A 15867-nucleotide genomic window follows, 5' to 3' on the forward strand; every position below is an offset into this window, starting at 1 on the left:
TTGACTCTGTATACAGCCCCATCTTTTCGCTCTGCCCCGAGTGCATTCGTTGCTTAGATGCCCAGGGGGTAACCCCAGTCCTTACTTGTACTCTATTTGGAGTGATGTCTATATTTGTGTTTTTTCTGTTTTATATTCTCACCCTCTGCAGGTTGGATTGAGGTCAATACCTCTAATCGGCTTTTCGAGCCCAGACTTTCTACTGGACGACTTTTGCTTGTTATCAATTACTACCATGGACTATGCAGGATTGTTTTAGTTCCTTGTTATTTTTTGACAAGATTTTTTTTTGTCTATGATTATTTTAGATTATGTTCCTTTTGTCATTTCTTATGTATTAAGTACTCCTGTTACATAATCTGTTGTGAACTTTTTCAATAAAACAAGTTTAAAAACAGAATTCATTATACACACAATGTGTCTTCTCTGAACTCGTATTGGTTACCTCATTAGAAACTCGACAACATATCTCAGGGTGCCTTGATTTCCCCAACAATACAAACTGTAGTGGCGTCTAGGAAGTTCAATATTGCCCCATAGATTTCAAGGCGCTCAGGGATAGGCCATCAACACTAAAAATCAAATGACCCCTTTAAGCCCTTACGTTCTTGTCAGAGAAAGTTTAAATGGTAATAATGTAGTACTTCTACCACATTATCTATATTTAAAGAAACCTGACATTTTGGAGCTTTAACAGTGACCATTAAGCTGCTGTCTAATTGACATCACAGGCAGATTCACATTGACAGAAAACACCTACTAGGGTGGTTTCATACATTTAGGTTTTTAGATGCAGTTCTTGAATTCAAAATCAGGTGTGGATCCTAAGGGTGAAAGTATAGAGAGCAGTTGCCATTTCTGGTTCCTGGTTTTGACTTCACAAGCTGAATCTTAAAACTTTAATATCTGAACCACACTTTTATAAAGCTGGAGGAAGACAATGCCAGATGTAGCACAGACAATAGCCGATGGCCACAGGCCCATAGGTCACAAAGCATAGAACATCTCCAGTCAACAGTTTCCTATTGTCTATATGGCTGCTCTAAAGCATCTATTTTAATTCAGTTATCAGAGCAGCAACTCAAAAAAGATTACTGTCCCCACAGTACAGGAAATACAATAAAAAAATTCAGACAAATACACATAAAAATACAAACATAGGTAAGCAATCATTTAATCAGAACTGAAAAAAAAAAAAAAAATACAAAAAAAGGCAAACACAATTCACAAATTAAAAAGTATTGAAGGAATGGAACTGCCAAGAAGTAAGTCTAAAGAAAAATCAGTATGGTTGACGAACTCTCTCCTACCCTTACTGTGCAAAAGGTCAGATGCATTCATTCTTCTTTCACATTCAGCTGCATCCACATAAACAATGCTTTACGGCAGACACCATCACAGGCTACTAGAGAAGAAAAGAAATTCCCTTTCAAGATCTGTAAATATTTATGAGACACAAGGGGAACTTACCCAGCACATAGAAGTCAATGGTAGCCGAGTACAGTGCCCGCACCCAGCCACTATACATGGACTGGAGCCAACTGCTTCAGGACCCATGTTGTGTATAGTACGGGCACTGGAAACAGTCTGTACAGCTGATCAGTCAGGAGTTGGCAGTCAGTCCCCCTCTGATAAGATATTTATTCCCCATCCTATAGATATCCCAGATATTTCTAATTGCTAGACAACCCCTTTAGAAGGTAATAGTAAATGTACTGAATGATAGTGGATCGAAACTGGTGGTATAGCGCAATTCACATTTGCTCTGAAATTCAGACACGAGTACAGTGCACATCTTAAACTAGATTAGTCAGTTATGCCAGGCAGAATTCAGATGTAATAAATTGGGGCTTGCTTAGAGACTATGATATGTACCTGCTTCAGGGCCTCAAAGCACTTTAGACAATCACTTGACAGATGAAAAGAGAACCCCTGAATCTGAAGACACCACATTTTATGAAGACCCTTAACAGCATAATGCCAGCCCTGGTATTGGAATTCGATTTAATACAGCAATCATAGAGCAGTGCATCTCCCATGAGCTTCACCAATGGGAAGAGTTAATCAAACTTCTCATTCTCACTTTTCCCATAAATTATATGGACAAATGCAAACAGACTTCCGATCTTGTCACTTTCCAGCTTCTAACAGGCTTTAGTTTACACCTTCAAATTTCAGGGTCCAGCCATATTCCACAGGGAAGACTCCAGGAGCGATAACTGGTAGCTGAATAAGTAGACCATGTTCTGGGTCTTGTTGCCATTTCAATATCCCAGTAAGGCCTAACATGGTCACCTGCAGGCAGCAATTTAAATAAAATAAATATAAATACATAATGATTATGTAAGTCCTGGTTCAAATCTGCATTCGGCAAATCCGTTTGAAATCAGTTTTTTGAAGATTACATACTGATTTCAAACTTTGAAGATTAAAACTGTGTCGGGGGCATTCACACTTGCGCCATGTCCATCCTGTGTCACTCCGTCGGGTCTCTGTCCTATTCCCTGAGAAACTGGACAGGGAACAGCTTTCCGGCGGTCAGTTTTAAAAACCAATCGTTTGAATGGGTTTTAAAAGCAAACCGACAATTCCCGTATGCAGCCTCTCCACCTGGAGACTTTTTTTGGACATGCAGGGATTTGTGTTCGTCCCAAAAATTTAAAAAAAAAAAAAAAAAAAAAAAAAAAAAAAAAAAAAAAGGTACAAGTGTGAACGCTCCCCAAGTTTGTAATCAGTTTTTCACCAGTTTATTTTTCTTCCCCCTTCTTCATTTAGAGCATATTGCAAAATGGACAAACTGATTGCTATCAGTATGTAATCTGTTTTCCATAGACCTCAATGTAAAAAAGAACCAAAAAAATAAAAAAAATTGTTGTCTGTTTACTCTAGGCTCACACTAGAATCAGCCCATCTGGGCCGATTCTAGTGTGAGCCTAGAGTAAATTTTTTTTTTTATTTTTTTCTGGTCTGGTTCTGGTCTGTCCGAGAACCAGAACAGATAGGTGGACCTCAACAACAGCGATTACACATGTATCCCAATGGACCTTATTAACTAAACTGGTTTTCTGGCCAGTATGCCTATAACCGTCTCAACTGTTTAGCTTACCACATGTATCCATGTGTCCCATTAACCACCTCACATCTAATGTCACCCAGATATTGTCTGTCCCATCTTAACTACAAATATCAGTTTATAATGCTTGCTATTAACGGTCATTTATTTTCCTTAATAGAAAACTGGTCCAACACCAAAGCACACTGTGGTTCAATATCTTAACAGTGAAGCTGGAACAATTGATAAAAGCCTGCAGCACCTCAGGACAGGTTATCTACAGGTTATTAGGATACTTACATTGGTAGCTGGGGTGGGTTTCGGGGACTGCAGCTTTAGAATATTATCTTCAGGCCACTTTAAGAATGTGCCATATACAGATGAACCCTTAGCAGTGTACCTGAAAAAGATGATATTTACTTAGATTTGGATCATGCCCAACAATCCTACTTTTGAGAATACCTGTACTTACCAGACACCGACTGTACAGTTCTCTGCTTGCACTCTCCAAGGCTTAGTGGCATAAATTGCCTCTCCATTAATGCTCAGCCACTTCCCAACATTCCGAAGCCTTTCTTGGAAAATCGGCATTATCAGGCCTTCCTTGCTGGGTCCCACATTTAACAGATAATTTCCTCCATAGCTCACTGTCTGCATCAATTCCTAGGGTGTGTTACATGTTAGTATTAGTAACACATACATAAAAATCCATATATATGGTGCCATCATTAGTATATCCGCATATTCTTGATTAACAGCAGTGCATACCTTCCATAATCCAATTAAACCATATAACATATTGGGTAGCACCTGATCAGTATTACTCACTGCAATTATGTTGCCTTCATCCATCATCTGATTCACTTGCATGTTGCGTCTATAGCCCCAAGAATAGTGGTCTATGGAAGTACATTTCTCCCACTTGTGGTCTGGTAGTGTAGATGGAGTGTATTTATCAGCACAATTATAGTACCCTCCATGATGGCAAGAACAGTTACTTCCCCAACGGTCATTGACTACAACTTTGTCCTACAAGTAAATTTAAATACATTATTAAATTTATACGTAAAAATTGCAAAGTTACATAAAAGTAATAATTAGAGTAAATAGACCATTATAATAAAGAGAACACAAAAATAATATGTTCATTGTAGTAGTTGAGAAACAATCCCAGGTGAATTAAACCAGATTATTTCTACTGGTGAACCTTACAGGCATCTCTTTGATAGTTTTGATTCCAGCTCAAGTGGTAGCTATGCATCATACCATTATATGTTTTTTGTTTTTTTAATCTGTCTTTTGAATAAAAAAAACAGATAAAGCGGAGTTGTTTTAGAAAATTTTGAAAAATTTATACTAAGGGGCAGATGTAAGAGTATTTCCTCCAATTTACTAGGACTTATGTTAAAAATATATTTTTTTTAGAAAAAACAAAAAAAAATTGACCATTTGGTCCCCTAGCAGTTATGAAAACAGGGGTGCAAGACCATGTGTGAATGGAGAGGTAGTGCACGTTAGTCCAATAGAAGCAAATGAAGCCGTGGTCTAAGAACCAGGGGTGGATCCAGGGCCGGGCAAGCCGGGCAACCGCCCGGGGCCCCGCGCTTAGCGGGGCCCCGCAGCGCGGCCGGGACCTAACAAAATGGTCCCGGTCAGCATGTCCCAATTCCAACTGAGCTCAGCGTTAAAGCAGGAGCTGACAGCTCCTGCTTTAAACGCCTATGTATTCAGCTCATCGGCGGTAGGACGCCGATGAGCTGACAACGTAGGCGTTGAAAGCAGGAGCTGTCACAGCTCAGCTCCTGCTTGAACGCTGAGCTCCGGCATTTGTAGCCACGATGTGATGACGTCATCACATCGCGGCTACAATATGTGTATGAGGGAGAGAGCTGCGGGGGAACAAGGAATGGTGAGTGTGTGTGTGAGTGTGAGAACGGCATGACACTGGGGCAGATGGAGGGGGGAGAACGGCATGACACTGAGACAGATAGAGGGGGAGAGAACAGAATGACACTGGGGCAGATAGAGGGGGAGAGAACGGCATGACACTGGGGCAGATAGAGGGGGAGAGAACGGCATGACACTGAAGCAGATGAAGGGGGGGGAACGGCATGACACTGGGGCAGATGAAAGGGGGAGAACGGCATGACACTGGGGCAGATGAAAGGGGGAGAACGGCATGACACTGGGGCAGATGAAGGGGGGAGAACGGCATGACACTGGGGCAGATGGAGGGGGGAGAACGGCATGACACTGAGACAGATAGAGGGGGAGAGAACAGAATGACACTGGGGCAGATAGAGGGGGAGAGAACGGCATGACACTGGGGCAGATAGAGGGGGAGAGAACGGCATGACACTGAAGCAGATGAAGGGGGAGAGAACGGCATGACACTGAAGCAGATGAAGGGGGGGAACGGCATGACACTGGGGCAGATGAAAGGGGGAGAACGGCATGACACTGGGGCAGATGAAAGGGGGAGAACGGCATGACACTGGGGCAGATGAAGGGGGGAGAACGGCATGACACTGGGGCAGATGAAGGGGGGAGAACGGCATGACACTGGGGCAGATGAAGGGGGGAGAACGGCATGACACTGGGGCAGATGAAGGGGGGAGAACGGCATGACACTGGGGCAGATGAAGGGGGGAGAACGGCATGACACTGGGGCAGATGAAGGGGGGAGAACGGCATGACACTGGGGCAGATGAAGGGGGGAGAACGGCATGACACTGGGGCAGATGAAGGGGGGAGAACGGCATGACACTGGGGCAGATGAAGGGGGGAGAACGGCATGACACTGGGGCAGATGAAGGGGGGAGAACGGCATGAAACTGGGGACAGAGATAGAGGGGGGGGACATGAAACTAGGGGTAGATGAAGGGTGTATGAAAATGGGGGGGGGGGGGGAGATATAATTTACGGGTGACTATAGGAGGATTATACTGTGTGGAATCACATGAAAATTGAATGAGAATCGGAGGAGTCAACATAAAAGTGGGCGGGGCCTAATTTGCTGCGGTGCGCTCCGCACATTTTGTTCCCTCTTTCTAGTCTTCAACAGTTGGGAAGTACAGGTTAGAAGTGCGAGACCCCCAGTAAGTAGGGCCCCGCCAAAGTCAATTGCCCAGGGCCCCGCAAACCCTGGATCCGCCACTGCTAAGAACAATGTACTAAGCGACTTCATACAATCCCATAGAAGTGAAAGGAGCAGTAGCTATGCACGCACACCGCTTCTCTATTCAAACACTCTTCATTTGAAACTCTAGGTATAGGTGTGGCTAGTGGGAAAAATCACTTAAACAATTGGGCTAGTGCTCTAAGGCTAAAGCCCCAAATAGTGAAGCAAAACAAAAAAAAAAAAAATGCGGCGGAAATGCATTGCTTTTCTTCTGCAGTTTTCACAGAATGTCTGATGCCTGCAGAGTTTTCCTGCCCCTGTTATAACTAGAATATGGAAAAATGCCAGCTTAAACAATTGGGGGCTTTGGTTTTTTTTTTCTCAAATAAACCTATTTCAATCACACATTTATGTCCCTGTCTCTGGCTGTCTGGGTCTGCGCTGCTGCTACCAAGCTGTTTCCTCACTCGGCACACGTGTACAGCAGTCAGACATTTATGATATACCAATCAATATTAAATGCCTTAAAAGAAGACTTTTCATCACCTCAACCAAGTCGAGCTATTTAATTCAAGCAATAGGCGCTGCTCCACCGATTCCAACATTTGGAATTTTTTCTGTAGCCCTTATCATTTTCAAGCATTCAGTGCCGTTAATTTTGGAGCCTTATATGCCATTTAGGCTCTGTACTCTCAAGAGGGTGGTGTCAGGCAGGAGTAAGGAAGAGGTGCGATTCTGAGCTGAAATTTGCTGCGTCCGATTGGAGCTCTGAATCACCCCCCCCCCCCATCCAAACCACCCACACACTTTCCCGGCATGACACTGCCTTTCTGACAATACAGAGCTCGTGAATGGTGAAGGCTAGAGAGGAAATTCCAACTGTGCTGGAATCAATGTAGTGGACCCAATTAATAGACAATAAGAACCTCAAATGGTGGAGGTCCTCCTTAAGTGGGAAAAACTCAGATTAATTTTTAATGAAAATGGCAAGCATACCTTAATAGGACTGTCATTGTACAACCAGGCTAGAAAACCAGTGGAGTTCCAGTAAGTATCTGGCGATTCCCAGTCCCCATCAGACCACAGCAAATCTGGCTCATATCTGAAGAAAAAAAAAAAAAAAATCCACAAACACACAAAAGTAATTTAATTACTACATCAGAGAACCAGAAATCAAATAAACGTAAGCATTCAAGGTAAAGGGACCTTCAACTTGTGAAAAGGGTATTCCCAACTCAAGGATCCTATCTATACTGCTGAGTTAAAGGGGTCAGGGCTGTCCAGGGGGTGTGAGAGAGGTAGTGCGAGTCAGCTCTGAGTGAAGAGCAATGCATCATTGCAGTTGCAGGTTAAAAGAACAGGAAGCTACACCACGTACACAAATGCAGAAGATGCCAGGAGCTCAAGTAGAAACCCAGAAATCCCTCATAACGCTGCTAAAGGTAATTGGGTGCATTTATTAACCCATTAATAGCGCTAACAAACCTTTTTTTTAAAAAAAAATAAAGATAAAGTAAAAGCTTGCCCGGAAAAGCAAGCGGTCTCCTAAATACACCACGCCTCCACCTTCTTTTTTTTTTTAAACACATTGTTGCCAAGACACACGCCTTTTATGTGATCTAGAAAAAATGACTTGACTCATTGCTTTCTAAAGGGGGAAAGGCGTAGTGCTCTGGATTCCTTTCAGAGTGTTCTCTCCTACCATTAAGTTTCTGGCAATCAGGTCAGCTAATTATATGTTGCTGATAAAGGCTTGGACAGTTTAATATCTCTCTTATGTAAACACAAAGGTGAAATTAAGTGTATTTAAACTCAATGTTATCTTATCAGTCCTATGGGCATGTATACATTTTTTGCTTCCTAAATCTGTGTAAGGGTGCATGCACACTGAGTAACGCCGGGCGTGTATGAGAGCCGTACACGCCGGCATTACAGCAGACTGCCGAACACTTCCCATTCACTTCAAATGGGAGCGCTCGTAACAGCGGCGTTTACGAGCACTCCCATTGAAGTGAATGGGAAGTGTTCGGCAGCCCTGCTGTAACGCCGGCGTGTACGGCTCTCATACACGCCCGGCGTTACGTAGTGTGCATGCACCCTAAATGTAATATACACTTATTGTGCATATTATCTGCAATTATATTAGATTTCTAGCAATCATAATAAATTTCTCATGGTATAGGCAAAGTCTATATCTACTAATGTCCTTCATAGTGTCCTGTCCATCAAAGTGAAAACCTTCCCATCAGCTTGTTGAAAAATATAGGAAGTGAGAAGAGGAGACAGCAGGCAAACTGGTGAGAGAGGGAGGTGGGAAAACCTCTTTAATGACTGCCAATTTACCTTTTTTTGGTCTCCATTAAGGACACGTGGTGTTATCCCAGCAGGGGTGTAAATAATGATATAGTTGTGCTATCTGTCCCTTAGAGTTCAATGGCAAAGGAGATTCTAAAGGTGGTAACCCATTTTTTAGTGGTTAAGGTGCTGCATGAAACTAGAAATTTGTAGAAATAGCAAAATAGTTTAATTTTATCATTGGAAGATCGCCCCTTCCCTCCCAGTAATAAGATCATGAGGGAATGCCATGGCAGCCAGGAGGCCAGGCACATCCAGCTACACAGCACCAGGCTAAGAGAATTCTTGTAATTCATCTGAGGCAAGGGGTGTATACAGTAAGAAGCAGTCTGCAGCACATCTATACTCCTACGTCCATTTTTCTGGTTCATCGGAAGACCAGAACAATGGACACACTGACTATTAAAATAGCGCACACCATCGGTGTCCAGCAGACCCCCACTAACTAACGTGATCTGTCAGGTGTCCATTCTTTTAAACTGAAAACACCAAATGAAAAAGGTGGATTTGCAGCAATTTTTTGCCCAATGATTTTCGGTGGTCGCTGCGACAGTCTCTAAACAGAGACTCAACACAGATGTGAACCCACTCTAAGCAAACTAGTTGGCTTTGACAGCTCAGGAATAACCTCCATAACACTTTTCCCTCTACCCCACTGCAGTCTAACTGTCATCAAGCTAGTGGCCTTATTTTGTCTCCATACTACCATTTCCCTTGCACTCACCCAAGCAAATTTTTGATCTGTGAGCAGCAAATCTCTTTCCAAGATAACAATGGATGTTAGTCTTGCAACTTGTTCATAAAGATCCAGAATCTTGGCTTCCATATATTTTGCACAGCAGTGTGCTCCCACAGCATTTTGAATGAAACATACATGGCACAAGATGTACAATGTGGACTGGATTCTGACTATTACACACAGTCTACAGTCCAAAAGAGATATTTGTAAGACATGTTGTATTGTGTTATACCTGCTATGAGGTTAGTATGAAAAAAATGATGCCTTTGACCTCTTGAGGTTATTGAGTATGTGATAGCATGGCGGACACTGCACAAAAAGGGAGCCAGTCCTGATCTAGACTTCTACTACTCATCATATAGCTCCCTAATGCCCTTTATCCTGATCTTTATTTAAGGAAGCAATCATAAGTATTTGGTGTTATGGACACACTCATAAGCAAGAATGCACAACGCAATAACAGTACAGTATAAACTTATTTTAGGCATAAAGTATTGCTTTTACCTCATTACCAGATCATACAGCTCCGGCATTGACTTTGCAAGCACAAAATACTGTGTTTTAAAGCCATTTTCTTTGTCATGTAAATAAAGAGGATGAAACCAGTCTAGCAATGAATGATATAATCCGTAGTGCAGATTTCTGTAAAACAAAGAGAAACCAACATTACGTCAGAATATTATTATTTGTGCTAGTGCTACTGAATTGTGGTTCCCCAATAATAATGCCTCTGGTGGTGGCAAACCTTTTTTTCAGTGCTTTTCCAAGATCTCCTACAAGGTCCCGATGAGGTCCAGTGTCCATCGCGTTCCAGTTCCAGGACACAGGGGAAGGCCAGTTGGTGAAGCCTTCGTGGTGTTTAGTTGTCAGTACAACATACCTATACAAAGAAGAGATTATGTAACGGCCGGGTTACGTTAAGCAGTTATTAGTCAGGCCTAAATGGTTAATGGTTATGTAATTTAGCAAATATTGTTTATACTTTACAAAACGGATAAACACAATGGTTTTCAAAAAAAAGGGCCTATTTCAGACTCTTAGAGCAGGGGTGGACAATTAATTTTCCCATGGGGCCGCATAAGAAATTGAAATGGTTCTAGAGGGCTATGCGCGCTGTGGCAAATTTAGCTCCACCCACTTCTGAATTGACTCCACCTATTCTCAATCATTTTTCCATGTGCCCCCACAAAGTATAATCCTCCTACAGTAACCTGTACATTATATGCCCCCACATTATAATGTTCCCCTCCAAATGTCCCACAGTATTAAGTCCGTCTCCTGGTGCCCCAGTATAAACTAGCAGAAATTAGAAGGGACATTAAACTGGGGGTAGTTGGAGGGGGACATTAAACTGGGAGCAAATAGAGGCATGTCCCCCTCCAGCTACCCCTCACGGCTTAATATGCTCCTCCAGCTGCCCCAGTTTAATGTCACCCTCTATCTGCCCCCTAGTTTATTGTTCCCCCTCCATCTGCCTTCGGTTCAACTGCCCCCTATGTCTGCCCCCAGTTCCCTCCTCTTACTCATACTGTCTCTTCTCTCATCATCTTCCTTCAGTCTGCATTCCCGTCAGTTTGCTCTTTCTGTGTAACAGCAACCACACTGTTCCGTGTGGCCCCGACCTCTAACAAGTCTCAACCTATCCTAATGAGCTAAAGGACCTTTGATGACGTCGTAATCACAGGTCCTTTAGCGGACTTCCCATTCAGCATCTACTTTTATCCACAAGCTATGCGGGCTGGACAGAACCAGTCAGAGGGCTGGATGTGGCCCATGGGCTGTACATTGCCTTAGTCCGTCTTAGAGGGATGTCTCACAATCACAACTAGATAGATGGTAAATGTCTGATCACTTGAGCTCCCACATCTGATCTTCCCCGATACGAGAAAGGTGGTCACATGTCCCCTATTCAAATTAGCGTATGTGTATGTGTGCTTCTGCTCCATTCAGTCTCCATGTGCAAACAACACTCCATTCAAATAAGGCACGGGATCCTAGATGACAGTTTGCGATAGTGAGACAATCCCATTAAATTCTACCTCCAATTTCAAAAAACCTATGACTGGATATAGCTTTTATCAGTGGCAACACAGGTGTTGATACTCCATTCACATTCCCCTTTGGCAGTGATCAGCGCCCCTTGGAGGTGCAGAACATTGTATGGAATCATATACATTTTCTATGCCTGTATACTGCTAAACCGCCTCTCTAAAGACCAGTCTAGCAGAGCCAAACACTGCTGGAGGTAGCTTTTGAGTCTTTGTTTTAGTAATTGGCAGAGCTCTCGGCATCCAGACTGCCATCGATCACAGCTTCGGACAGGTCATTATGACATACCGGAGGTTTTCAGAAATTGGAGGTACACTTAGAAGATTGCATATTTGTTACTTAAATAGTACAGATTTATAGTTTTATCATTAGGTCTCCTTTATAATGATCGAGAAAGTAGACGTTTTATTTTATTATTAACTTTCTGGTTAGGTCACCAATGGGTGTCCCCTGCTGTTTTATAAACTGTAGTCCTACAATAGTTGGTGGAATCTGGTACAGGGACAGTTTTGGGTGGAGTCGGAAAAAAGTGACCGACTCCAGCTTCAACATAGAATAAGACTTTGGCCCCATGTAGAAAGCACAGCAATTTTTTTTTTTCTCAGAAGGTCTGCAGAGTTTTCCTCTGCAAACTTTTTGCCCCTATTACAGCAATATGCAAAACGCTGTGTTTACACATGTACAATTGACACAGATTTACTTTTTTTCTGCAATGTGTGGATGGGATTAGCCAGAATTCCATCCACTTCGCAGGTACTGTAGAATGCAGCATTTTTTACCGATGTATTTCTGCCACAGGCAAAACGCTGAGTTTTGCAACACGGGGCCTGGCATTAAAATTAGTCAATCATTTTATGGCATGATTATTGGCATTGTAGAATTAGATGCAGATTTTGTTGCACATTTGATTCCATACAAATGCAAGTTTCTTGGCGAATTGGAGGAGTTTTGCTGCATCTATCGGACAGTCATTTATGAAGGAGTCAAAGTTGAGCTGTGGAACGATAGAGGAGTTGGAGTCTGCGTCAGTGCTTTGGCTTACCGACTCCATAGCCCAGACAGCAGGAATGCCTAACGCTTTAAAGAGAACCTTGCTGCATTTTCAGTAAATTCAGTTCTCTCCATCCTTTAAAGGGGCTCTATCAGCAAATGTACGGGTTATGAGCTAAAGATATGCATGAATAGCCTTTAAAAAGGCTATTCAGGTGCTGCTATTAGTTTGTAAAAAGACCCTCTCCCCCCCCGTTTTTGTTAATTATCTTGGTAATCGATATGTAAATGAGCTTGATCGTGCACAGTGGGCGTGTCGTGCACCCATTAGCGTCATAGCTTCTGGACGCCTGCCGCTGTCTCCAAGCCCTCCTCCTCATTCACGGCGGTTTCTATTGAAAGCACGCGTGTGCGCAGTAGTGCTCCCTCCGGCGCGCTACTGCACACGTTCCAGCGCCATTTTCCCATAGAGAATAAGGAGGAGGAGGCGGGCTTGGAGGCAGCGGTGGTCATCCAGAAGCTATGACGCTAAGGGGTGCACAGAACGCCCACTGTGCATGATCAAGCTCATTTACACGTCGATTTCCACGATAATTAACAAAAACAGGGGGGGTACTTTTTACAAACTAGTAGCAGCACCTGAATAGCCTTTTTAAAGGCTATTCAGGCGTATCTTTAGCTCATAACCTGTAAATCTGCTGATAGAGCCCTCTATGTGCTTAAATGAAAGCCTATTAATTTCATAGCGTGTGAACTTGGCTGTTAATGTATACACAGCTTCCACTTGCCTATGCAGCAACACTCCGTATCACTGACACTCTCTTGGAATATCAAAACATCCCAATATATGGGGGAATGTTTAAGAGTGCTATATAGAGTCCCTAAATAAAGAGAGTTTCCACTCTATAAAACATACAAAACCCAAGTTGCTAATTGCCCTCAAGTCATTCAGCCCCCCAGTGGCCCTTACACACAGTATTATATGCCCCCAACTGGGCCTTACAAACAGTATTACATGCCCCATTGTAGACACCCATGAACAATTATTATACTCTGGTGTCTTTTCAGACCCCAGAGTATAACAATCGGAGATCCAGGGCCGGGGAGGAAACAAACAAAACAAAACAAAATAAGTTAAAAAAACAAAACAAAACACCTTACTCCCTGGCTCCCCATGTGACATCTGTGACGTCATCCAAGTAGGCCTGAAGCATTAGGGAGAGGTAGGTAACAGCGTTTATTATGTTCTGCATTTTCGGTCAGACAATTTCTTAGTTCATAGTGTATAATTTATATGGTATAAACTAAGAAGTTATACCAGAATGCTGACAGGCATTTTTTTAAATTATGCCAGAACTAAGTTATGGCGCCTTCCGACCTAATTAACCACTGTTTATTGGTGTTTTTATAAGTTAAGTTTTATGCCACGCCTCATCAGTGATTACTTTAATACGCATTGCTTAACTCATTCCAGCACAGGTAGAATTTCTTCTATAGCCCCCGTGTTCCTGAGCAATCAGTGCAGTTATTTTGGTGCATATGCTGTTTAAGCTGTCAAGTGGGTGTGATTTATATCATATTTAAGTTATCCAGTCAAAGGCAGACAGTTTCACAACTCCGAATAAGGCCCTCGTCTGTCTTCCGGTACCAATCACGTGACCTGGAACCACCAAGTCAAGCATGAAGAAAACACTGGAGGACGTTCATGTTAACTCCCTGAACAGCCCCTTTAAAGGGGATCAATTACCAGGAAATTTCACATCAAATCATGCTAGAGTGTTACATTCTGACCTAGAGACCCCCACTGCACTTCAGCCTCATTTCCATTTTTATATAAATGTTGGGTTTTTTTCTTATAATGTAGAGTATGAGCCCCATATAGGGATCACAGTGTACATTTATTCCCCCTATAAATAAGTCTTTGTAGAGGAAATCCACGCAAACACAGGGAGAACATACAAACTCCTTGCAGATGTTGTTCTTAGTGGGATTCAAACTCAGGACTCCAGTGCTGCAAGGCTGCAGTGCAAACTCTTGAGCCACCGTGTCGCTACAATGGCTTTTTCTTTATACTATATAGGTATGATGGTGCTCGGCATAATGTTCCCTACAATGCACTGTGGCCAGCTTTGATACCGATATTCCAGCTGATAAATGCCACTTAACCAATTCATGACATCCGCCGTACTATTATGCCAAATATCATGTATTTAAATATGGCAGCCGCTTTATCATACAGAAGCGACCCAACACTAATGGCCATGATCAGTGCTGAATGCCAAGCGCCATTCCGGGGAGGAGACCTGACGTAGGCGATTGAAGGCTACCAAGCTTATTTGTAATTAAAGAAAAATAAAAAGTACAGGGAAATTGGGGTAGTAGTAATTTTACTTTCTGATTTCCCCAAATCATACAAGGCAGTCCAGCCCCGAGGTGTGCAGATGAGTTACATTAGAACAAGGAAGAGTTGAAAAACACTCAAGTTTCCTGAAAACAAGCCGGATCTGACAGGGCTTGCTATTGTTTCCTTGACAAGCTCCTTCATCACATGATAGCTAGCAGGTAAAAGAACCGCCAGAAAAACCAGTCAGGACATTGTCACTCCCCACACCTACCTGTAAGGACAATCGTGTCAGCAGGTGCAGGGGGAGTAATACATACTCCTCACTGTAAGGACAATCGTGTCAGCAGGTGCAGGGGGAGTAATACATACTCCTCACTGTAAGGACAATCGTGTCAGCAGGTGCAGGGGGAGTAATACATACTCCTCACTGTAAGGACAATCGTGTCAGCAGGTGCAGTATTACATACTCCTCACTGTCAGCACCGCTTGTCAGAGCACGCTAGAGCCACTAGTAACAATACATTTACATAGCACCGACATATTCCGCAGCCCTGTACAGAGCCCGCACACCGATATGACACTTACCGAGCCCCGGCTGCCTCGAACAGCTCAGCCCATGAATCCGGGTCAAAAAACTCTGCGGTAAATTGCGGGGCGAAGTCGGCATAAGTGAAGCCGGGCGGGTAGTTCTTGTTCATGAACTGCACATAGGCTGCGCTCTTCTCCTGCTGCCAGTTCCACCAGAACCACTCACTACCGAACGAGGGCACCGAGAACACCCCCCAGTGCAGGAAGATCCCGAACTTGGCCTCATCGAACCAGCACGGTAGGGGGCGCTTATCCAGCGAGTCCCAGTTGGGCTCATATCTGACTGAAGCCCCGCTGTGGAGAGCTATAAGGAACAGAATGAACCGACAAGGGGCCATGACAACAACAACACTAGTTCTCCAGTCATGAGTGCGGAAGCGGCTCACTACATTGCACTCACCCCACCCTGTGGGCGGAGCCTCTGAATTACAGCGCCGAGGGGAGGGGCAACGTGCACGAATATGGAAAGCGCTTGTCGGTAGAGCCACGCCCCATCCTGGTGAAAGCGCTTGGGCTAGGCAGCAAATAGACGGTGTAAGGGCGGGCTGATAGCTGTAGCCACGCCCCCAATACGATCACGTTGATAACGCTTCTTTAAGTGATTTATAAATGCAGACTGCCTAGTCGGT

General features: G+C 43.4%; 1 protein-coding gene across 1 annotated transcript; it reads right to left on the minus strand.

Annotated features, from left to right (window-relative positions):
* Positions 1–1212: 1212 nt before the first annotated feature.
* On the minus strand, positions 1213–15633 carry FUCA1 (alpha-L-fucosidase 1). The gene is made up of 8 exons (XM_075264785.1): positions 15236–15633; positions 10013–10147; positions 9772–9909; positions 7170–7275; positions 3881–4081; positions 3525–3715; positions 3353–3452; positions 1213–2295 (listed from the first exon to the last, which is right to left on the minus strand). Exons 1-8 carry the CDS (start codon positions 15574–15576, stop codon positions 2155–2157), a joined length of 1353 nt encoding a protein of 450 aa, XP_075120886.1. The 5' UTR covers positions 15577–15633; the 3' UTR covers positions 1213–2154.
* Positions 15634–15867: the final 234 nt, after the last annotated feature.

The sequence above is a fragment of the Leptodactylus fuscus genome, chromosome 2 (assembly GCF_031893055.1).
Source record: "Leptodactylus fuscus isolate aLepFus1 chromosome 2, aLepFus1.hap2, whole genome shotgun sequence".
NCBI lineage: Eukaryota > Metazoa > Chordata > Amphibia > Anura > Leptodactylidae > Leptodactylus > Leptodactylus fuscus.